This window comes from Osmia bicornis, chromosome 12 (assembly GCF_907164935.1).
Source record: "Osmia bicornis bicornis chromosome 12, iOsmBic2.1, whole genome shotgun sequence".
NCBI classification, from domain to species: Eukaryota; Metazoa; Arthropoda; class Insecta; order Hymenoptera; family Megachilidae; genus Osmia; species Osmia bicornis.
In genome coordinates this window covers 2,785,220-2,807,917 of record NC_060227.1, presented here as the reverse complement: position 1 = coordinate 2,807,917, position 22,698 = coordinate 2,785,220, and the positions used below count along the sequence as shown (strand labels likewise).

Below are 22,698 nucleotides of genomic sequence, written 5' to 3'. Positions count from 1 at the left end.
TAGTAACAGTAGTAGTAGTTAGTAATAGTAGCAGCAGCAGCGATAGTAGAGACGATGGTGGTGACAGTAGTGGCAATGATAATGGTAGTGGTTGTGGTTGTGGTGTTTGGTAGTGGTAATAGTAATAGTAACAATGGTAGTAGTAGTTGTAGTAGTAAATAGTAGTAATAGTAGTGTAGCGGTAGTATCGACTGGTAGTAAATTGTATTAGTAATAGTAATAGCGGTAATAGTGGTGGTATTAGTAATTAGTAGTAGTAGTAGCCGTAGTTATAAGTTAGTAGCGGTAACAATAGTAGTGGAACAGTTCTTTCACGTAGGTGGTAGGTGATAGTAAACGGTAGTAGCAGCGATGGTAAACGTTTCGAGTCAAAATTATGCGATAATATACAAGTGCTGATGGATTTTATATCTCTTTCCTTTTTCTGCCCTCCCATTATTCGTCGCGGCATTGCACTTGAACCCTTTCGTTCCTCCACCTCTTTTCGGCTCGTCCTCCTCGATTTCTCGTTGGCACCGAGCTGCGACAGTTCTCTCCCGGAACAACGACACCGCGATCGTTCGCCTTCCTCCCCGACGCGATCAGAGGACTGATAAACCTTGGCGATTTAGGTAAAAATTTCTACGTACGTATTTTATTTAGTTCGATGTATCGTTCAATGTTTTCAACCTTCCAGCTACGAGACAAAGTTACGCCTCTCGAATCGCGCGTTCGCTTTACTTCGAAGGCGATGAACGTTCGTGAAAGAAAAAAGCAAAGAGACAACGTTAGACCGATACAAAAATCGGAGTTATTAAAACGCAACCAGTCGTCGATAGCTACGATTCTTGTACAAACCCTCGAGGAATGATAATCGAGCATAGGCTCGGTGTCTTCGTTTTCTTTGCAATTTCTTTAAACACGAAACGCTATTGATCACTGTCTGTCTATACCTGTAACTTCGACGACGAATCGTGTCCGACGTGGTTCGAGGCAGCTTTGAAGAGAAATCAAGACGAGACTGTTCGAAAGAGGGTATATATACTTCGTGGTTTCCAACGTGTGACGGTGGTTTTCTCGTTGCTGTTCTCGAACGGTTATGAGGGCTGGTTCGCGCGCAACCGACAGACTTCTCTAAGAGCGTGAAAAATTTGATAGCGTGAAAACGGATTTGTAAGCGTACACGCTCGACCGTTTTTCAGAGTGGTTTCAATTTGGTATAATCGTATAAAAAGTGAATCCTCCTCGGCTCGGTCCGTCGATTGAACAACACACAGCGAAGGAAGCTTCGAAGTTCGTATAGACGAAAGAAAAGTCTCGCGCGAAGATCGAGAGGAAAGTTCCGTAGCATCTGGCGTGTGTGTAGACGACACTTGGGACTTTATACGCGAGAATTGCCGCACGATTTGGGCGGCTGAAAAAGATTCTAAATTTTCATACGTTTACGTTCGAGGATCGGGGATCGTCGTTTCGTGGCACCCACTCACTTGGATTGTTGCCTCGACGATCGTTCGTTATAGTACGTTGTTTCGTTTGTCCCTGTAACGATTATCCGATGTAGCTTCCCTTTTCAGTCGCTTAGTATCTCTGTTCTTCATCCTCTTCTTCTGCTTCTTCACCACCGTAGAGACATCGAGTCTTCTTCGTTCGTTTCGCTTTCGTTTCATCCTTCCGTTTCTCGTTTGCCGTGAAATCGTAACTGGCCGTGTTCCAACTCACGTTGTACGAGTATTCCTCGAGCAAACGCATCGATCGGCTTCTCGGAGCTTCCAGTCGATCGATCTTCGTTCACGTAATCGCGGCTAGATTAATGCGCTTTCCGGTACACGGAAGATTCACGCGCAAACCCAAAGACGCCTGGGGGCGTCCACGTCACCGGACCACCGTCCAGGGTCCCACTTTGGCTAGCACCAGTCATCTTCGTCACTGTCCGAGTGTCTCGACCTGTGTACGTGTCGAAAACGAACCACCGGAATGTTTAAAATTTCTAAAGAAAGGAACTATGAGAATTAAGGAATAATCAAAATGTTCACCTGGGTGTCCTCTGTTTAGCCTGCGGTTGAGGCTTGTAACCGTTGGGTACAGGACTCGGGAGAAGACGACCACCGCGACCCATAGCCACAGCTTGCTCGAAGCTTAAAGGATAGTGGCTCGGTTGCATCGGTGGCACGTGTCCTGGAGGCGGATGCTGCATGGTGGCCGGTAACGGCACGTGTGCAGCCGGCATGTGAGGGCCGTGGGTCGGCGAGGCGTTCAACTTTGGAAAGTTGATGTTCGCCTGTTTCTTCAGTTGCAGAGTCGACGGTTTGTCAGGCGTAGGTGGCAATTGGCGACCCGGTACTCGTCTGGTCACCAACACCGGATAACTGTGCTGATGAGGATGATGTCGATGATAATGCTGGTGCGGATGGGCAGGTTGACGACCACCGATAGGACTTGGACTTCTCGAGCGTTGCTCAAGACTGGTCGTTCCATAGGCACGTCCTCTGTCGATGTGATGAATGGGACTCGGTGTCCTCGCTGGACTGGTCGAAGCGCTCCACGGACCTGGTGAACGTCACGATTAGTGTTCGCGTTCCTAACATCGCTTATGGCTCACTATACTCTAGTTGTCCTAGGAAATTTTCAGAGAAATCTGGACGGGGACTGAACAGAGAGGAATCGCTCGAAAGGGAAGAAAAAAAAAACGTCGTTCGTATGGAGACGCGCTAACTATCGTGTCTGATTATTATACGAGTCTGAGTCTGAGATTAGCGGTTCAACGTCTAATCGATCATCGATGAAAGTAGTCGAACAAAGGTGCAGCAAGGTTTCTTATCGATCGACATGCCTCGTGCTAGTTTTCTAGAGATACGAAAGGTTCGTCAAAGGAGATTTTCAGGGTACGTGCGATCTCTACGAACCAAATCGATCTACGTGGTTCCATCGAAACTGTATCGCTACTTATCTCGGAGAAACGTAAGATTAGGCGTGTGTCTAAAGGGTGCGAGGGTGCGAGAGTGCTCGATATCGGAAGCGTGTGTGTTCAATACGTGCGGAACGAATGCACGACTTAAAGAAATTCTCTACATAGCCGAAAAGGAAAAAGAAAAAAGAAAAATAAAAACACGCTCGTTTGCTGCTCGACGTGTCTAATAGGTGTACGGCTAAAACAAAGCGTTAATCTGTGTGTCTGTTTGCTGTTGTGTCTGTGGGCAGATATAGGGAAGAAAAAGAAGAAACGTGGAAAGCCAAACGATCGCAGTCGAAGGTATGTAGTAATAAAATTTGCTTCGGAACAGGGAATCAAACGGAGTTGCGAAAGAAATTACCATCGTCGTAATAGTCGCAGTGGTCGTAATAGTCTTTGTAGGCGCATAACAGAACAAAACGAAGAAACGTATTACATCGAGTGACACAGAGCTTTCTGCCTCTTGCGAGTAAACCATTTATAGCGACATTCATATTTCTTCAAAATCGTAACTACGAATCTCTCGTTTGAAAGTTACACGAAAAACATCCAGAATATTGTGCTATAAAACGTACAAGTGGTTTCAAGTGAAATAAATGAAGAACGGAAAGAGAGATTCGTAGGTTGGATTTCGTAAAAAGGACTTATCGTTGCACCCGTGTTTTTCTTCGTCGAAATTATCATTGCTGTCTTGTACCTCGAATCCTGTGCCGATGATTGTACTGTGACGAATGGGGATGATGCGTGTGTCTCTGAATCTCGACGACGTTGCTAACCGTGTCGCTGAATCCTGGTCCTTCGTGGTAATAATGACTGTGATGGTCGTACCTTGGTCGCCTTGGCGATTGCGACCCGTGTACGACTGGTGATCCGTGTCTCCTGAAAACGACAAGAACGTTCTTGAACCAATACCAAACTTCGCGTCATCCATGATCCACAATCGATGGAAAGTTATTAAAAAAAATTCTTGCCACAAACTTTGCTTTACCTTAGACTCGGTGAACGCGATGGGTGTCTGACTGGATGCACGGGTGGATGAAGTCTCTCGCCAGCGTGGGTGAGACTCTCTAGGCTACCGGCACGGGAGTCGCTAACTACGACGTCCTGAAGCTCCATCTAAACCAACATACTCGTCGATTAGTCGTTCGTCGATTTGAACGCAATAGATCAGGAATTTTAAGGAGATTCGGGGTGTCGTCGATTCTTTGCCTTCGTTACTAGCGATTCACGCCTCGAACAAATTCTATCATTCTCGACTCGAGACCGCCTTTTGCCTCCGAAAACGTAAACCTCCGCGCGACCTTTCCGGCCGAATAAACTATTGAAATCACCGACGATCCATCTTTCGTTCGATCCTTAAATCTCAGTTACGTCGTAAAACGTGTAAAAGTTTGGACCGAAAGATCGTGCAGAGATTAATCGTGATCCGTGTTTGACTGATATCTCTCGATAAACGGCAGACAATCTCGACGATGAGAAGAACATTATCGTTAAAGATAATACAGGCACATCATTGTACGGCGCGTGTAGAAGCATGCAATCAAAGTTTCTCAGGCATGCACATGCTAGCTGAGCGGTAATCTCGTTTGGAGGTAAGTTCGGTGAAGAAAAAAAGAAAAGAAAAAGAGAAACGAGTGCGAGATTCCACTACCTTCGAGCACCTTTCAGACTCGTTTCAAAGGTAGTTCACAATTACTTACCCGGGAAACGGACATACATGGAACTATATAAACGAACAACAAGACACACGGAGAACGAGGCAGTCGCAGCGCTAACGCGAATGCTTCGTTACTCTCGAGAATACATAATGTATAATGTATAATCTCAAGGCTGAAAGCAGCTAGGGAGAAATAGGTGGGGGTGGTTATCTCTAACGTCCGCGTCGAACGTTTGCTAAAAAAATTTCGTATTTTGGATATAATGAGGCGTGGATGTGGGGATATCATCTAGGTGGTGTTCTAGACAAGGTCGGTTCTAATCGATGTATTTACAATTACGCTAATGAACATCGTTCAAGATCGATTCCAAGATCCTTCTACTCGCTACTGGCATCATAGGAAAAACGTAATCATTTGATAAATCGATCTTGAACGAATTAGAATGTCGAATATCGCGCGCGATGCTTCGATCGACCGAACGCGGCTCTAATCATCTAGATTCTACCCTAATCTAACGTGATACGATAACGAAAGAAAACGAACGGCCGATCTAGAGGCGATTTCGATTCCGTCTATCAGGATTTTCTTCTGAAAGCTAAACTAAGTCCCGCGTAGATAGTAACCGGCGACGAACGACGATCCGTTCTAACGATCTAAATCTACGAAAGCGTGACGTCACATTTAGATCTATGTACAGATTGTCTTTCGAAACGATCTAACAGCACGAAGAAAAAATAAACTACACGCATCCCGATCGAAGCGAGTATCCTCGATCTAGCGCGATCCAGACACGTAGCCTCGAGATGATCGAACCGAACAAGGCGACAAGTAAAAAAATTGATCAAAGGAAAGGAAGACGAGTTAGGACGAGGCCAACGAGGGCCGGATACGCGACGAGGCGAAAATTTTGTTCTCTATCGCGACCGATCGAGGGGCGGTTTTAAATCGATATCGTGGTGGATTTTAATTGAGCCGAGAGACCTTGTGGTAACGGATCGAGGAGCGAGGTGCGTAGGTATTCTGGTGTTGATAATACGAGGGTGGTCGGTGAGCATGATGATGATGGTGATGGTGATGGTGGTGGTGGTGGTGGTGATGGTCATAGTATAGATCATTGTCGGTATCGTAGTATTGGTCGTGATGGTGATGGTGGTAGTAGTAGTTTTGATCCTGCTGGGAGGGCACCTCAGCCAGCAATGGCTCTAGCTCGGGGGCGCGATCCTCGTCATTAACTACAGGTACAACCCCAGACCCACCCCCTCCCTGGCTACTCTCTCCGCTGCTGCCTAGTATATCGTACTGGTGGGACATCTTCCAGTTCACCTTTTTATTTCTGAAATCAGAGAAGGCGTGATCGGTTGATTAATAACTGTTCGAATCGATCGGGGGAAAACGTCTGCAAATACCTGATGCTACGTTGACGTCTGTGCTCGCCGGCTGCGAGGACCCCAAGGGCCCCGTCGTCTTCCTCCATGTGTTCCTTGTGCAGATCGAGCTTCGTTTCCGGCGTTGGCCGTACCACCGGCTCCAGGCTGTTCGCCCTACTTCCGATCCCGTGATTATTTCCGGTATGATTTACCGCCGTCGCGTCCAGTATGCAGTCGAGGAAGGCCGATTTCTAAATTCGAACGTGCGAAACCATACCGACTATCAGAACTGCTGCTCCATAATTTGTTTCTACGTAAATGGTCTTTGCTTTTGTCTCGTCGATCGACCATTAGACGATCGTTCGATCCCCAAGCCACTCATTTTATATAACACGTACAGTATGTACAGTCACATACAGGCTTTCGTTTTTTTTTTTTCGTTTCTTCATCTTCTCTCTCTCTCTCTCTCTCTTTCTCTCTTTCTTCAGTGCTTTCGAGTATTAAAAGAGAAACGGTTGATAAAATTTTTGTTTTTTCAAAAGACAAAGCCCATGCTAGAAAAAGAGTATCGTGATGGTGCACTTGAGAGTATCGCTAAGAAATAAAGAAACATCTTCTCTTCTAACGGCCAGAAAAAATACACGCTGCGTGTGCGAAAATAGAGAATACAGAAACACTTTGAATATCGAAAAGTTATAGTAAAAAGTGACGAATTTATTCGTGACGGTGAATATCACTTTGATAAAAGCCTGTATATGTTTGTTAAAAGCTGTATCTTATGTGTACAGGGTGTTCAAAGATAGGGTTCTAGATTTCAAAGTAAAGTAGCACTCGCTAAACTGATCATGTTTTTACTTTTATACTTACAAAGAGTTTCCTACGTGTCCTCTTACCTCTTATTTACAGTCTGACACTTTGATCGTCACGTTACCCATATTTGCCAGGGACAATCTTACTTACCTAATTTGAATCAAGTACCATTAAAAATAAAATTGTCGTTAAGGGTTTTACTTCATTTTCATGGCAATCAAAGCGTCAAAGGGTATTATTTTAACAAGTAAGAATGTGATACTACCCTTAAAATTCATCCACACCATTTCATTGCCACTATATAAATTGTGAACCCTTTTTTCAACACCCTGCACATGTTAACCATTACATTATTCATTGGTCAAGTGTTACGGGTGAGCATAAAGTATCATATACATATATATGCAAGTAGATACACTTAATTTACTTGTCACTGTGGGAATGTAAATGTTAGTAAGCATGCAACAAGATGCACCAACCATCGATGTTACTTTCTTTGTTAGTCGTTTTATATTACGCATTACAAAATTAAAAAAAAAAAAACATTACGTTACCATATTCCTGATACTTTGGAATTGTTTTGCGAGAAACGAGAAGGATGAACATCGACGATTTGTGAGTTCTTCTTCAAGGATATACCAATACACATATGCGGACAAGTCGTGGACAAACAGAGTACAGAAGCCAATCACAAACGAACAAAGGTGACGGGAGCTAATCATCGCTGTACACACACACAATAATTAGACGTGGGTGTTGGTTTTTATTCGAGGTATCTACATGCCTACGATACGCCACTCTCGGCTAAGATTCATCTACTCTTTAATTAATTACCATTTACCAAATTTACTTTGAACGCTTATAAAATTACTACCACGAAGATACTTTATCTACAGCGAAAATTATATCAAACACGGAAGACATTGCGGCTTCCATCGATCGGCAACGAAAAATATTTGCGACGATCGAGACGATCCTCGTTTCCTCGTCGAGCAAATGATCTTCGTTGGATCGTGAAAAAAATACATTTGGTTGTTCACAGCATTGCTCGTTTCGATAAAATATGCCCGTCACCGAATCTTCTGCGGAAAAAACTTGTAAGATCTAACTACTTGATCGTGTCTGGTAATTATTGTTTTGTTTCGTGTCTGTATGTCAGAGTTAAAATTCACTACGGGTTGTATTTCGTTGAAAGAAAATCGTGTTCGAGGGTACAAAAGCCATCGTAAGAGAAACTAGCAAGGCAAACGGATCTACGGAAACGGTACTCGATTAATGTTCCTTAAGAATAATTTCTATGCTACGCTGCTAGTCTTCGGTCAACGTACCGGTTGTCTCAAACAACGCGTACCTTATTAAAATTCGAAACTTTCCATGGCGAAATAAATGAAGAGATCATTTACCATTTTGCTTAGATACTTGTACCGTCAATTTAAATACAGGGTGCAAAATGGCAAATAATTTCACGATTTCCTTCGCCACGGTGAATTTTCACCTTTTCACAGTGTACACCTTTCTTGAGACAGCCTGTACAATAGACAGACGAGAAGAAAAATAATGTCTAGTACATCTAAGAGTGCCGAGAGTCTAACTCGAGGAACGCACATCAACGTTATTTCTCCTTGAAATTGTATAACAATTTCTGGGAAAGATCAATTAAAATAAGAAGTGGGTTCCTCGATCTTGCTACGATACTATCAATAGCTCTCGTAGGGAGGCTAAAGAAAATAGAGGAGAAGAAAAAAAGTAAGTTAGAGAAAGATAAACATTTGCAGCAGTGTATCGTATAAAAAGAAAAAATGGTAATTCTGAAATTATCTTGGAGCGGAAGAGAAAAAAGGAAGAAATGTCTATTGCTCGATCTAAGATCGACTACGTTCTGATACTAGCGATCATAGACACGGGCTTGGATGGGCTATCGATCTAAAAAAGAGATCAATCGAAAATAGACGATAGTTTCTACTGTTTAACCTAAATTAAACGGAACGATACTCGAGGCAAAAGGCGAGCTATGTTCGAGGATTTACCAAAGTACCTTCAATCATTTTTTCTCGGGTCGGTTTCATTCTACGAGGTTCGATGTACTGGGTCATTTACTTACATACAGCTATATCGTGTTCTCGAGGGGCAAAGAGTCGATCACGATCACTAAAAGAACTTAAAACGTTACAATTTCGTGCATGATCCGGCAAGATTTGTAAAGATTCGATGAGAAAATAATTCATAGATCACTGTTTCATCGGAAACGAAAGAGAAAAGATGATGCACAAAATTGAACGGGTGTCAACTAGTTTCAAACAGTATTATCCTAGACTAATATTGCTTATTATTTGAAGAGGAAACGTGCTGTTATAAAAAGGAAACTCTTTGAAAGGAAAGACTAAAGAATTATCTAATAGATCTATATAGTGTGAACCTGATAGATGCTCTAGTAAATAGTACAATACTTTCACTAAATTTATATAGATATATATATATGTCAAGTGCCTAAAAAAGAAGAAAAGTTGGAGCGTGTGAATGTAGTTTTGTTTCTAACGCATCCATCGTTGATTTGTTCTTCTTAAAAAGTAAAAACATTAATTTTCTGTACCGATAAAGATAACTTAAGGTTTGTCTTTCTTACAAGGGATGTATATCAACGGTAGTTGCGTTTTCAGTGATTCAAGTCAGTGATTCAGTGACAGCGAAGAAATCGATGGAAGAATCAAAAGGTCTACGAATGTGAACGAAAGGAAAATTTCAACAGAAACGTATATGTGTTTGAAAATTGTAGAAAATAGTGTGTGCTATATGTGTGTCGATGCATAGAAAGAAATATACAAGACGGTAAAAAGGAGCAGAGATACAACTGCCCAAATGTCTAATTGATAAATTAATTTTCTGCAACTTTTTCGATCGACGATTATTACGAATACTAATATATATTTTATGTACACGACAGGCTACTGTGTCTCTGCACGGATTATTCATTGAAATATCAAACGAAGAGAAATGGTATTATGTACAAGAAATAAGTCAATTGTTCGCTGCAAAGTTTTGAAAATCTTGGAGCGAAATTGTATTTGCAAAAGTTTCGAAAATGTTACGAAGAAAAGTTGAAAAGTTTCTCGATAATTCTACTTTGCAGTGAACGTGCAAACGTGTTAAAGAAAGTGTTGATAAAAAAAAGGGCAAGAAAATGATAAATGAATTATGGTAAAGAATGTACAAAAGGAAAATGAATGGAAACGAAAGAACCGGTATCAAGATGATAATAATAAGAGAATAATAAGTAAGAGAAAAAGTAAGTACTACCGCCTGGGCTGCAGGACTTTGCCCAGCATTATCGTTATCGATAAGATCGTTATCGTTCTGGAAAACAAAGAGAAAAGACACAAAGAGATGATTGATAGCTGCGTGAACAATCCTCTTGTCTGGTTTGTATAATAATAAAAAAAAAAAAATTGTCATATAGTTCTGTGATTAATTTCCACTTTAAGATTACTCCTACTCTAATTGACACATTAATTAACAATAACAATGATAATAAGAAATGATAACAAAATAATTCTATGCTCCATTAATTTAAAGGTTCAAACCTCGTTGTCGTACTCTCTTTTCTATAATTCTTTAATGGAAACACTTATAAATTCAACAGACACAGATTATTCTCTAATGTTCTAATTGTAACTCATTCAAAAAATAAATTAATATCTTCCTAATATTCTATGAATAGTTTGTGTTTCGTATCGATTCATCGGGTGCTACCAAACTTCTATTTCAAAGTATCGAATTTTTTTCTCAATAGTTTCTTAACAATTAGAACATAGTTTTGAACGACAAAAAAAGGTAGCAATCGATGTATCGAACGGAAAAAAGATCTACGTTAATCGGTTGCATCAACTTTCGAATCGTGACGTTCGGGAAGGGTGACATCGAAACTGCTTCTACACATATTGATTCGTTTGACTAAGTTAACTTAACAGACACATATTGAACGTCTTTCTTGTTCGTTAAGTAAAATATTAACTAATTGATTTCTTTATCCCAGCGAGACGATGCAAGAACACCTAATTCATTTTCTTCAAATTATTTAACGATTGGATTTCTTGAAAAAAATCTCGTTTATGCAAGGAAAATGGCACGCTGAGATAAAGAGATGCGTCTAGAAATCTTGAATTTTCTTTACTCGTTCAAATACATAATTAATGTCGAAAAATTCTCAGCACTACTGAGCACACAGTAATATAGCGTCAAGAACGTTGGGACTCGGGAAGGAAGCTTAGAATCGCGTTTATTATTTCAAAAACTGTCATCACTTTTCATTCTCCATAATATTTCACCCCCCAAGCTTTAACCCCTTACCTTATAATATCGAATCAAATTAAAAAAAAAAATTTAAATGAGTTATTAACTAAATAAAAAGTTAGTTATTTTACTTTGTTTTACTTTTCTTTTTTTCTCATTAGCAAATACCTAATTTTATTTCACTGAAATAGAAAAAAAAATTGTCAGACAAAGGGTTAAGTGTTTAATAATCGAGCTTCGCGATACTAAGCTTATGATGGGTCATCAAGAAGCTACATGGAATTTTTGGAAGTTCTCTATTCGAAACTTAATCTTCACACCGGCCACGTGAAATCCTACCACGAAGAAGCCAACGACAAACATCCATTCAAACTTAATCCCTGACTGGATTTCCACGAGTTTAGTTTGCTCGATTCTGATTAGAGTAATTGATTGGAAGGAAAATTTTCAATCGTCAATGAATAGAAACGTTGAATCGACAAATGAATCGTGGGAAAGCCAAAGCAGAGGTATCTCGTTCGAATAAGGAAATATATCGCTAGGGGCTTCCATTTTCGTACGAGTGAGAAATTTAGGTCGAAAACGACGAGGAACACTCACCTGTCCGGTCGGTTTTATTTGACCAAACTTAGTCGTCCTCCAACTTTCGAGTATCAGAAGGCAGACGTATATCTTACCAACGGTCATCTTATCTCTGCCTAATTCTAAAACAATATCATCAAGAAATTTAATATCTAATTAACGATACGATACGATAAATATCGTAGAATCCTTACCTTCGTTGCTAGGTATCAAAATGTCCAACATCTTTTTCGCCTGCAAAGGCCAAATACTTCTGATCGTGTCTCTAAGTTCCTCGTTCGCTTGTTTCATCTCGTCGGCTGTAACAGTGAATCGTTCAGCATCCCTCTCTTTAATAAATGAAAAAGAAAGTAACACCGCTTACCGCATCTCATCTTGATGCTAAGATTCTCGCGAATCAGGGCGAACAGGGTGGTGGTGAAGTTCACCTTCCCGTCGACGTCCACCGGCATGTTCATCCTGATCAGCTTCTTATAGGCGAGTCTGTTCGGACACTTGTTACCAAACCCCAATGGCGGATCCATGTTCTTCAGCATGTCGTACATCTCGGTGTAATGGATCTTCCCGGTCGCGTTCGGATCGTACTCGGCCCAGATCCGCACGAATTCGTCCAGATGATGAGCGCCCAAGATCGACGAATCTCTCGTTAGATAATCGAAATTGTCCATGATTACGGCGACGAACAAGTTCAGCATGAGGAAGGAACAAAAGAAGATGAACGAGACGAAGTAGGCGTAGGCGATGTTCGAACCGCAGCCTCCTGGTTCTTGTTTGTCGGCCTTTATGTCGCAGGGCCGACCTTTGATGCAGGACAACATGATGTTCGGCCAGGCCTCACCGGTCGCGCACCTAAGGATATTAATTATTCAATGCCCAAAGCTTCTTCTTTATTCCTAGATAGATTATGCTGACCACGGGAGCAGCCATAGTTACTATTTCTCAAGTTTTTCGCGAGTTATCTATCAGCTTCGCTATAGCGGAATCCCATGGACAGCATCGAAGGATTCTTGAAAGCTACCTCTACCGAAAGTCGATGGATTTTCTAATTTCTAATGATTCCTGAAGTTTCCTTATTATCGTATATCAAGCAGATCAAGGTATACGTTTTTAAATCATTTCTCAAGAAGCTTCAGGATTCATAGATGAGATTCAACCTCGAACTACATGCAAATTACACTACTAAGCGTAACACGTCGTCGACTGGGATTTCTATGAACGCTTACCCGTTCGTTTCAAGAATGAAACGTGTTAATAAGCGTTTCGATAATCGAACATGGTACTGGATCTGCTTAGATAAATCATGCATGGAGCTCTGTTCGATAACCGAGTGCAACATCAAAAGCGATACTGGTTTGGTAATTCAATTACTCTAAGCGTTAGTTTCAAGTATCACGTACGAGGCGTAGTTTGGCCCTTTCTTACATTAGTGTGTCAGTGATTTGTCGTTGCACGAAACGAAAACAATCATCTCGATTTACCTCGCTTTTAGCCCCCTTTATGTTTCTCGCGAAGAGAAAAAAAAAAAAAAATGAAAAGAAAAGAAATTACAGTGTCCCGAAGGTGATTCAATTTCCCGTGGATTAAATCGTGAGCGTGATTATCAGCTGTGCCGTAGCTAACATAACTCTTTGCGTGTCGTTTTTAGCGTGTTGTTACTCACCGAAAAAGCAACATCAGACCTTGAATGAAGCTTTGGAAATTGTTGTGCTTGGTAATCGAAGTGTCGGCGTCCAGCGCGATGTTACCGAACACCTGAGACCGACAGAAAGAAAATTTGGCCCACGGCCAAAGGGCGAGCACGCCATTAGCAACAAGTTTTCTCTTCTTTCGCTACGGATGAGCGTTGTTAAACTTAACAGATTGTTTTCTTTATCCTTTCCGATCTATTATCGTCGAACCCGTCAATTTGTTCTTACCGATACACGATCAATAAACGTGTCCAAGCAAATAACGTTGTACGGAGTTGTGTTAGTGTTGAAAATCTACCCTCTAACGATACTCATCCACCACATTAATTACGAGCTACAGTTCTTTCTTTACCCTCTTTCTTTTCTTTTTACCGATAGGCGATCTCCTCGAGAGAAAATCGAAGGACGAAGATTTCGTTGAAAGATCGAATACCTTCACGATTTGATTCCAATTGTTCGATACTATCGTCGATCCTTCGTTCTCTCGAGTATCGTCGTAACGTGACCAAAAATTCGTTAAATCTATGGCAAGCATCTCTATGGAACAACTGTCTAGAGGAGGTCTAACTGCAGGGTTCAATTAACAACAAATTGACACGTCGAGCAGCTTAATTTCGTTAAACTTCATGCCAACAACTCAGTACTCTACGACAACGGTTAATCGCTACCGATTGTTTTCGTTTCATTTTTCTCATTTCGAATGATGCAGTAACCACCGAATGCAGATCGGTAGCTTTCTCTTCAAGAACAATTCGTTTAACTCCAAACTTCGAAGTTGCTTCTATTAGCTGCTCGACTCACCGAAAAAGCAACATAAGACCGGCGAAGAAGGATTGAAAGTTGTTGTGTTCATCGATCGCTGTTCCTGGATCGTTCGCTATATTTCCAAAGACCTGATAACGGAATTTCATCATCACTAATAGCGGTTACAATTCACTGTCGTTTAACATTCTTTTCCTGTCGCAACGGAATCACACATTTCACCCCCGATATATTTCTCAATACCCTGCTCGCTCTTCCTTTCCATATTGGGCGTAAGAGATCGGAAGAAATCAGACGTACGATACGTACCTGCATACCGATGATCGCGTAGATGAAAAACAGCATCGCTATGAGGAGGCAGACGTAAGGCAGAGCCTGCAAGAGACCGTGAAATTAGATTGCGCCCTAATTAAGCAGCCCTGATTCCTTGTCTACTCACTTTGAAGGATTGTACAAAGGTCCAGAGTAAAATTCGTATCGTGTATCCCTGCCTGAGCAGTTTGATCAACCTGGCGGCACGGAACAGTCTTAGGAAGCCGACGTTGATGAAGTTCTCCTGCAGGGGACAGAGAAAATTGCACTTAATCCCCCAAACATGCCGATTCCTTATCGCGATTCGAATCGAGCTTCGCGCGTTTAACATCACGCTTTCATCGAACCGATCTTCGATCGCTTCTTTGAAATCGTCTCGTTACACGAACGAAGCTACAGACACCTTTGGACATCGTTTAACCTGCTGAAAATTCTTTCGAACTGTTTCAAAGCACTGCACTTGATCTACTTGTAAGTACGAAGTTCGAAAACGTCGTTCGTTAACCCGTTTGCTGCGATCGAACGACCCCCATCGACGGAATTTTGATCGCGAGTTGATATACCGCATCCATATGCCATTTTCAAAAGCCACTCTGTTCTTTCGTGTACTTTGTGCGACTTTATGGGCGCGCAAAGTACGTACAGACTGCCTCGAAAAAGATCGTGTCTTGTGCTATGATATCGAATCGAGTATGTCTGTGTGCATTGTATGAACAGCTCGTGTTTCCAAGAACGAGCAATCTGTGAGAGAATGAATTTATCAAGTAACAATTAGTATATCGCGCAGTAATTGCTCGTTCTTTCGAGTTTGTTGTATTTCATGATCGTGTCCTACGCGTACTCATTTACCGATTTCTCTTGACAGAAGATTTTCTGTAACGAAAGATCGACGACTTACGTCTCTGGTGTAAAACGTGAGGAAAATTTATACCTTTTTCTCGCCTAGTTGACCGCCACTGGGCATACTCGAAAACCGCTCCTAGTACAAAAATACACGAATATTGCAAGATTATTGAATCGATCGAACGGAGCACACTGATGATCTCTTAATAGGCCAATATACATATGTATATGTACATATACAAAGAGAGATAGAATAAAACTAGCAAAGATTTACAGAGATACGAAGCTGGTCTGGCGACGAGACTCGTTCAAAACAACAACTTGGTCGCGAAGCTTGTAAAGCTGGTTCACATTTTCATCACTGTCGGTTCAGCAAAACCTACTAAAAGGATTACAAGCATTTAAGGGAAATCTCGAGTCCCGACAATCGACGATGCGGCAAACGACGTTCAACTATCTCACGCTTTTACTGGAGATTTTACTTAATTACAGTATGTGGAAGTAGCACGGCGTTACTTCGGATCTCAAAAATAATACACTTCTACTACAGAGGATCAAATAGAATACCTGGTGGGTTGAGTGCTGTGTGGTATGTCGATTGTTCGAACAGTGTCGTTTTCATTATACATCTATACAGGGTGTAAAAAGTACCTTGAAGATTTTTACATCGTTGGATAGATCACGAAAAATCGGAGCGAAAAGTAGTTTAGCCACATTTCGTTGTTGAAAATTGAAAAATTGACCAATTACTGCACAGCTTGAGTGGCAAGACCCGCGGAATAAGAGACTAACCTTCTCTGCCGCCGAAAAGCCGCGCCGCTAAGCATCGCGCTTGCGCATGCGCCGTTGAGCATTGCGCTTGCGCATGAGCCGCTGAGCATTGCGCTTGCGCATGTGCCACCGAGTATCGCGCTTGCGCATGCGCCGCTGAGCGTTGCGCTTACGCATGCGCAGGGAGTCCAGCGCAGACGGAATTATTCAAATAATTCAAACGTTGTCTGCTATTGTAAAGATAGCAATTTCGCTTCGATTTTTCGTGATCTATCCAACGATGTAGAGATCTTCAAGGTATTTTTCAACACCACCTAAACTATGTGATCGAAAAGAAACGTTAATTTTCAATAACTCTGTATCTTCTAACATTTTGCATTTTGAAAAGACACAGCGTTCCTTTTCGACCAACGTCCACTGACAGATTCACCAGTGTACACTGTGGATATATGGAGGATGGTGTCGTGTATTGTGCACGTGTGACAATGTATACAGTGTAGATACGTAGCGTATGAATGCAGCATAAAGCTACGGTTAAATACAAATGCGAATTTAATAGGGGTTCCAATAAGATCGTCGATTTACCTGCTAGCATATTATATATTCGGCACAGTCGCGTGCAACGTGGACTCGTTTCGGTTAAAGAATCTTTTCTCTTAACCGAGAAAAGTCATCGTTGCACGCGAATGTACACCCTCGCTGAAAGTAAAAAAGCAGCAAAGAGGTTAAACTTTAACCTAGAGGAGCTTTAAAGGAGCGACAACATTTCGAGATATACATTCAAGCAACACTGGGTTCACACAGTTAATTAGGGTATCAAAGGTTTATGTATCATCGAGGGATTTCGTTCGAAAAACGAACGCAAACGTTATGGATATTCTACATTGCTCATTGAACAATTTTTATACTCGTTTGCGATTTACGACGGTGCTCGTTGAAGCTTTACATACCCCGAACTCGATCACCAGGGCATCCACGATGCTGCCGATCACCGTGATGAAGTCGAACGTGTTCCACGCGTCTTTGAAGAAGTTCTGTACGCGGGGGATTAAAAAACATCGATTAGTAACGGCCCTCTCCATTATTTCTTGCCTATTGCTGATGCTGCTGATTCGAAGCTTCTTCGAAATTTCACGAAAACCTCTTCGTACGTTCTGTTCAATCTAATTTGCGAAGTTACGTAAGGGTGAAAGCTCGAAAAAACTTCGAGAAGCTTTCGAGTGTGTAAACTGTTTGCAAATACTCAAGCTACAAAACTACGAATTCGCTAAATAAAAGAAAAGGAAAGTTCACTCGTTGCGGCACAGAGGCAAACTTTCCCCTCGATGTGTAAGTATGTACGTGTATGTATGTGTATTTGTGTCGATACGCACCCTTAACACGAAATTAAACGATGCTAATTAGAAAATCAAGTGTGAAAAATATGTGCTTTCGAACGGTGTATCGAGTAAAAGGCCATATCTCTTCGTTTCGAACGGTGTCGGCTCCGTAAATGATTACCGATTAAAGTTTCAAGTACCTCTAAACTATTTAAACAATTGGTGTTTTCAAATGATGAAGAGACTTGGCTGAGAGGGTGTTTAGGCGATCATAGCCGTGAGTCGGCATTTTATCGGGATCTCTTCTCTAAAATGAGTATCTACAGAATCATGCCGGTAATAGCAAGCAAAAACTAGAGACAGAGTGTGTGCGAGAGATAGATACGCGGTTATTCGCGAGAAGCTCTACTTTATCGTCCTTTTTCCAGGCCAGGAAAGAGGTCACCTTCGTCTACTGGTTTAAAAGATGCAAGCGAAAGAAAAGAGTATCAGCGAAACAATCTCGGTACTATGTATAACTTTACTCTAAATACGGGTCGGCCGATTCAAAAGTATACCGACAAATTTCTAATTTTAAAAACGATTAACGAAAGTAGAGAGAACCGGTACACGTTTCGATCGTTTTTATCGTCGTAATTCTGAAACAAATGAAAATGACACAGAATCGAAGGTGGAATTTAAAAATGTATCTCTAAGCAGTCGCGTTATCACCAAACATTGTATTCCTCTTTTCTGGCATTAATCCCGAAATACAACTACACACTCGCGATCCCATTTCCCTCCCATAATATTCTTACTTCACGAACATATTTTAACTAGAGAGATTAGGTAACGAAATGATAAAGAAAACATAGATAACACGCGGTATATACAGAAAGCTTCAAAAAGATTGTACACCACATTATTTGAACAATCTACAGCTCTCATGGTGTATAAACTCTTTAAGACGATCTGTACAATATTATCGTAATATTATAGATAATTGCGTGTGATCAAAGTTAGTGGAGTTTTTAATGATTAACAGGCTTTTTTTATACCTTGCATCCGAAGGCGACGAGTTTGAGGATGCACTCAATGAGGAAAAGGAGGGTGACGGCGAAGTTCATGACGGTCAAGGCGTCCAATAGCTTTGCCGGCGCCTTGTGAAACTACAAAATACACCCAACACACAGACGTAACACAACGAAATTAAAATTACGCTCAACATTATCAACAATTGCTCGAAATTACGTTCGAACAATTTTTCGAACGATCAAAAGTAATCCCGTTGCGATGAAACTCTTCGTTGTGTCATCGTCCCACTTTTTAATCGGGGATGCTCTTCGATTAGGGTCAGAATTTCATTATTTAAAATTTCTTTTTCATTTTCATTCTCACGGACGAAATTATCCAAAGCAAGTCTAACCAATCTCTCAGAGAGCGATCTTTTAAGATAACTTTCGTCGTTTCTGCTCGCGTTAAACGACGATATTCGTGTACGTGTTTTTTTGTGTGTGGTGAGTGTGTACGGATAGAAATCCGTAACTGCTCCTTCCCGACGCGACGATGTTACTTTTAGATCTCTGGGGAAAGTATCGTCACTTTCTTCTTTTTCTTTGTGAATTTCGATTTATTACCGATTTATGGAAGAACTCAAGATTGTATAAATTGATGCCTTTTCATTTCTTCGAAAAGTGACGGAACTTTTCCACAGATCAAATCGAATGGCATGCGAATTCCGAGAATTAGAAACTTTCGTTACTTTTGTTTCTTCGTTATCAAAATTGACCGTGAACCAAGTATGTTTTGCTATCCATGGAATCATTGAAAAATTCATTTTCTTAAAATTATTTCGAAAATCACGGCTGCATTAATCGTTATTGGCCCATAACACGCAGTCGTTGCAACACAACAATCGCTTCTCAACGTGGAACATCGATTCATTCGTTTCAATCGACGTTCATCGTTAACCTCTTGTCTTTTAATATGAAATATCAATCATGGATTCGAAGATCATTGAAGAAAGAAAAGATCGTAAGACAAGAGGTTCAAAGCACAATATTACACATGCAAGGATAAAGAACCACGTCAACGTGCAGTGATTACGTGCAAGGTGCAACAAGTCTGGCATTTGCATGCAGCAAGGAGATTCTTCTGGGCTGGATTCGCTTCCTCGAGACAGTTTCCCCCCACCCTCTCTCGTTCGATGTTTTCAAAATGAAAATAACCAGCCAGAAAAAGAAGACAGATAGGTAGATAAGATAGATAGAAAATGAACGAAAAATAATTGATAATGTTCGTGTTTGGGTACTGACGAGCGTGAATGCAAATTTGTTGTGTCGTATTGTGCGTGTCTTTCGTGTACTAATAGCTAACGCGAGAAAATTCTTGAAAACTCGTTTAACGGCGGTATGCAAATTCCAATCATGGTTTATGATTCATAAACATAGAGAATAATGTTTCTCTTGAAGCAACTCGCAGTTACATTTGTTTCCATTTTAATTAGTGGTCGCGTTCTATCAGCTACGAATATCGAAGAATCATTTCGATGTCTTGTATCGAGTTATATGTTTCGAGCGAATGAGGAGCGCAGGTTGTGATCCAATTAGTAATTCAAGTGAAAATATCAAACGATAGCCGATCTTCATTAAGAAAATCAAGCTTATTAATTACTCTATATCCTGCAATCCTCAAACAGCATCAAATGAGTATGCACAAAAGTGCATCTCGTTTAGGTAGCGTACAGAGCTGAGCATCCGCCACAGTCTACGAACAGATTTCATTCCAGTAATAAGATATTCGTCTGTGCCCGTAAGTTCACAGCGAAAGGATCAAAGAAAATAGAACTATCGATAGAGATCTCTACAAAAAATGGGGTATCTAAGAAGGAACAAATAATTACACTACTAGAGCTCGAGGTTCAGCGTCTGTTCAGCCCTGAACACAAAAGGTTCTCTAAAATACTCGTACATACACGTATTCTTGCAACACGAGGATACTTTTCAGTACTTTCGAGTAGGTAAGATACTACCTATTCTTTCAAGGAGAGAAAAAAAAAAAAAAATAAAAGAAACGCTCTAATTTTTCTCTAATAAGCAAAACTTACCCAGCCTACTCTCTGAAAATTGATTCTGCGATCTATCGTTTCGTAAAGTACAAATAGTATTCACTGTGCAAAAGGATAAGTGTACAATTATGAAAACGTAAAGATAAGAAAAGAAATAGTCGCAGGCATCATTTTTCAGCGGTAACTCGACTACTCTCTAAGCGTATACGTTTTCTCGAAATAATCTGTTCGATGAGGGGGGGTTGGTTGGCATGGTGGAGCTTACCCTCACGCCGAAAGCGGCGATCTTCAGTATGCACTCGACGGTGAACATCCCCGTGAAGCACATGTTCATGTACTTCAGCGTATTCTTGTACGCGTCGCTTTGCCGATGGAACTGCAATGCATACACTGACAAACACACACGGCCGACAGAGACGAACGTACGAACAGACAGACAAACAAACAGACAGACGTACAAGCCTATTGAACGAGCGCGATTTGGCGGACGGCGAGCCGCACGGTAGAAATTTACGCTCCTAATCACCGTCGTCACTTTTTTTTCATTTTTCTTATTTTGATCAATTAGGGAAAGAATCGAACAATTACGTGCATCGATACGCTTTTGAAATTTCTAATTGGAAAATGAATAAAAATGAAATTGATTTATTCGAAGCGTATCGACGAACGAAACCCAAGTGAACACGGTGTTACAAATATACGAATTACGTGTAAAATAGAGTGCGAAATCTGTAAGTTACACGGTGTATAAATATAATTATAATTATAGTGACACTTTTCAGTCGACAAAGAGGGAGAGACACACAGGCGTATAATATTAGCGTTTAACCTAGATACGTGTATCTGTACGGTCCTACAGGGTGTGTATTTCAACGATGACAAAAATAATCATTAAAGAGATTTTACATGGTATTAGGGAGAGCTACATGTGGCTAGTGTGTGCACACGTTTATACTTAGTGTCATCGATCATCGACGTCATCGTGTTGATATGGGATAACGTCCAAACGTTGGATCCATTGTACTGGTATTGACGATCGATCGTTAGCGATACTCGATAATCGTTCTTGTAAATTTTTAAGCAATTATAAATAACATCAAGCATGATCCATCGCTATCGATCGTTCGATCAAGGATTCAAGAAACGACGCTCGGATCGCGTCGTACGCAACGACGACGGGAATCCTTCGTCCTGTTTGATAAAATTCAATTTCAAAGGAAAGAAAATTCAAATTCTCACGATTATTCCTCGTCGTCGCCTGCGTCAGGATCGGTTTTTGGACGAACAGATAAGAGTTTGGTGTCTTGGAAGAGTGAGAGTCGCGATAGACAAGAGGATAGAGCGAAGATCGTTACTGCAAAAAAAGAAACGACCAAAGGAAACAGATCAAAACAGAAGGCAATCAAGGAATGAAAGATGTCCAGAGAGCGAGCTAAAAATCAGGCCGAAGAAAAATAAGATGGAAACATTGTAAAGGAGGAGAGACAGAGGGTTGCAAATCATCCCTTCTGCTCGAGGTACTCGAATGTGTCTTCCTTTCTCTCTTTAAATCGAAAGGATTTTGAAGGAGCGAGGCAGGGAGGCGGACTCGGTTGAGAAAAGTAAATGAATCGTCGAATTCATGAAACACGCGTTAATTAACTTTGTGGTCCACCTCCCTTATATTTCACCCCCTTCTAACGGGCCTGGATGAAGGGATCGAGTCGTGCGGGCATCTCGTGCAAGAAACATGTCGTTACCGAAGGAAAGAAAAGACAAATAGAAAAAAAAAAATACACGCACACAAATTCAGTGGGTGTCTGGTGTAGTTCAGTGATTCGCTCGACCACTTGTTCGGTCAAGTATTTGGATTGCGAGCAGCCAGGCATGCGACACGCAGTTTGCCACTCGTGCAAACAGTTTTGCGACATCACGAAAGTGTGTCGGTATTATAACAGCCAACGTGCCTCTGCACAAAGAAACTCGAGACTGATAAATGTTTAACGAACGTTCAGTTCGATAACGAGTCTCGTAGTCCCTTTTTTTCGGTGTTGCGAACATTTCAGACATCGTGTGTATATACTCGTAGTGTGATCCATTCTCAAAACCATGTGCGTTACAGGTATGCGTTACAGGTATGTGTTACAGGCAATGTGTGTGTGTGTGTGGAAAAAAAAATTTGTTCAAACGGCGAAGCACAAGTATGTGGGTCCGAGACACGTTTGCTTGAGTAAGAATTTAATCTTGTGTCGAAAGGATAAAAGCGTACCGCTTCGTTGGAAAACGGAAGCCAGTCTTTTCTAAAAGAAAAAAAAAGAATCCAACGAAACGGAGTGCACCACAAA

At 41.2% G+C, this 22,698-nt stretch overlaps 1 protein-coding gene across 16 annotated transcripts in view; it reads right to left on the bottom strand.

Moving 5' to 3' along the window:
• The window catches only part of LOC114873253 (voltage-dependent calcium channel type A subunit alpha-1), an 84,715-nt gene continuing 62,017 nt past the window's right edge, over positions 1-22,698 (bottom strand). For 4 of the 16 annotated variants that reach the window (XM_029181377.2, XM_029181389.2, XM_029181390.2 and 1 more), the window contains 17 exons: positions 20,640-20,750; positions 16,960-17,043; positions 15,327-15,374; positions 14,523-14,639; positions 14,393-14,458; positions 13,294-13,385; positions 11,998-12,482; positions 11,828-11,932; positions 11,652-11,755; positions 10,059-10,115; positions 5,994-6,205; positions 5,569-5,920; positions 3,918-4,045; positions 3,627-3,808; positions 3,291-3,323; positions 2,013-2,526; positions 1-1,923 (listed from right to left, as the gene is read on the bottom strand). In XM_029181377.2, the coding sequence (XP_029037210.1) occupies positions 1,884-1,923; positions 2,013-2,526; positions 3,291-3,323; positions 3,627-3,808; positions 3,918-4,045; positions 5,569-5,920; positions 5,994-6,205; positions 10,059-10,115; positions 11,652-11,755; positions 11,828-11,932; positions 11,998-12,482; positions 13,294-13,385; positions 14,393-14,458; positions 14,523-14,639; positions 15,327-15,374; positions 16,960-17,043; positions 20,640-20,750 (2,730 nt within the window). In that variant the 3' untranslated portion in view covers positions 1-1,883. Of the gene's footprint in view, positions 1,924-2,012; positions 2,527-3,290; positions 3,324-3,626; positions 3,809-3,917; positions 4,046-5,568; positions 5,921-5,993; positions 6,206-10,058; positions 10,116-11,651; positions 11,756-11,827; positions 11,933-11,997; positions 12,483-13,293; positions 13,386-14,122; positions 14,215-14,392; positions 14,459-14,522; positions 14,640-15,326; positions 15,375-16,959; positions 17,044-18,365; positions 18,477-20,639; positions 20,751-22,698 lie in introns of all 16 variants that reach the window. The other 12 variants (XM_029181388.2, XM_029181391.2, XM_046288236.1 and 9 more) reach the window with 12 other exon arrangements.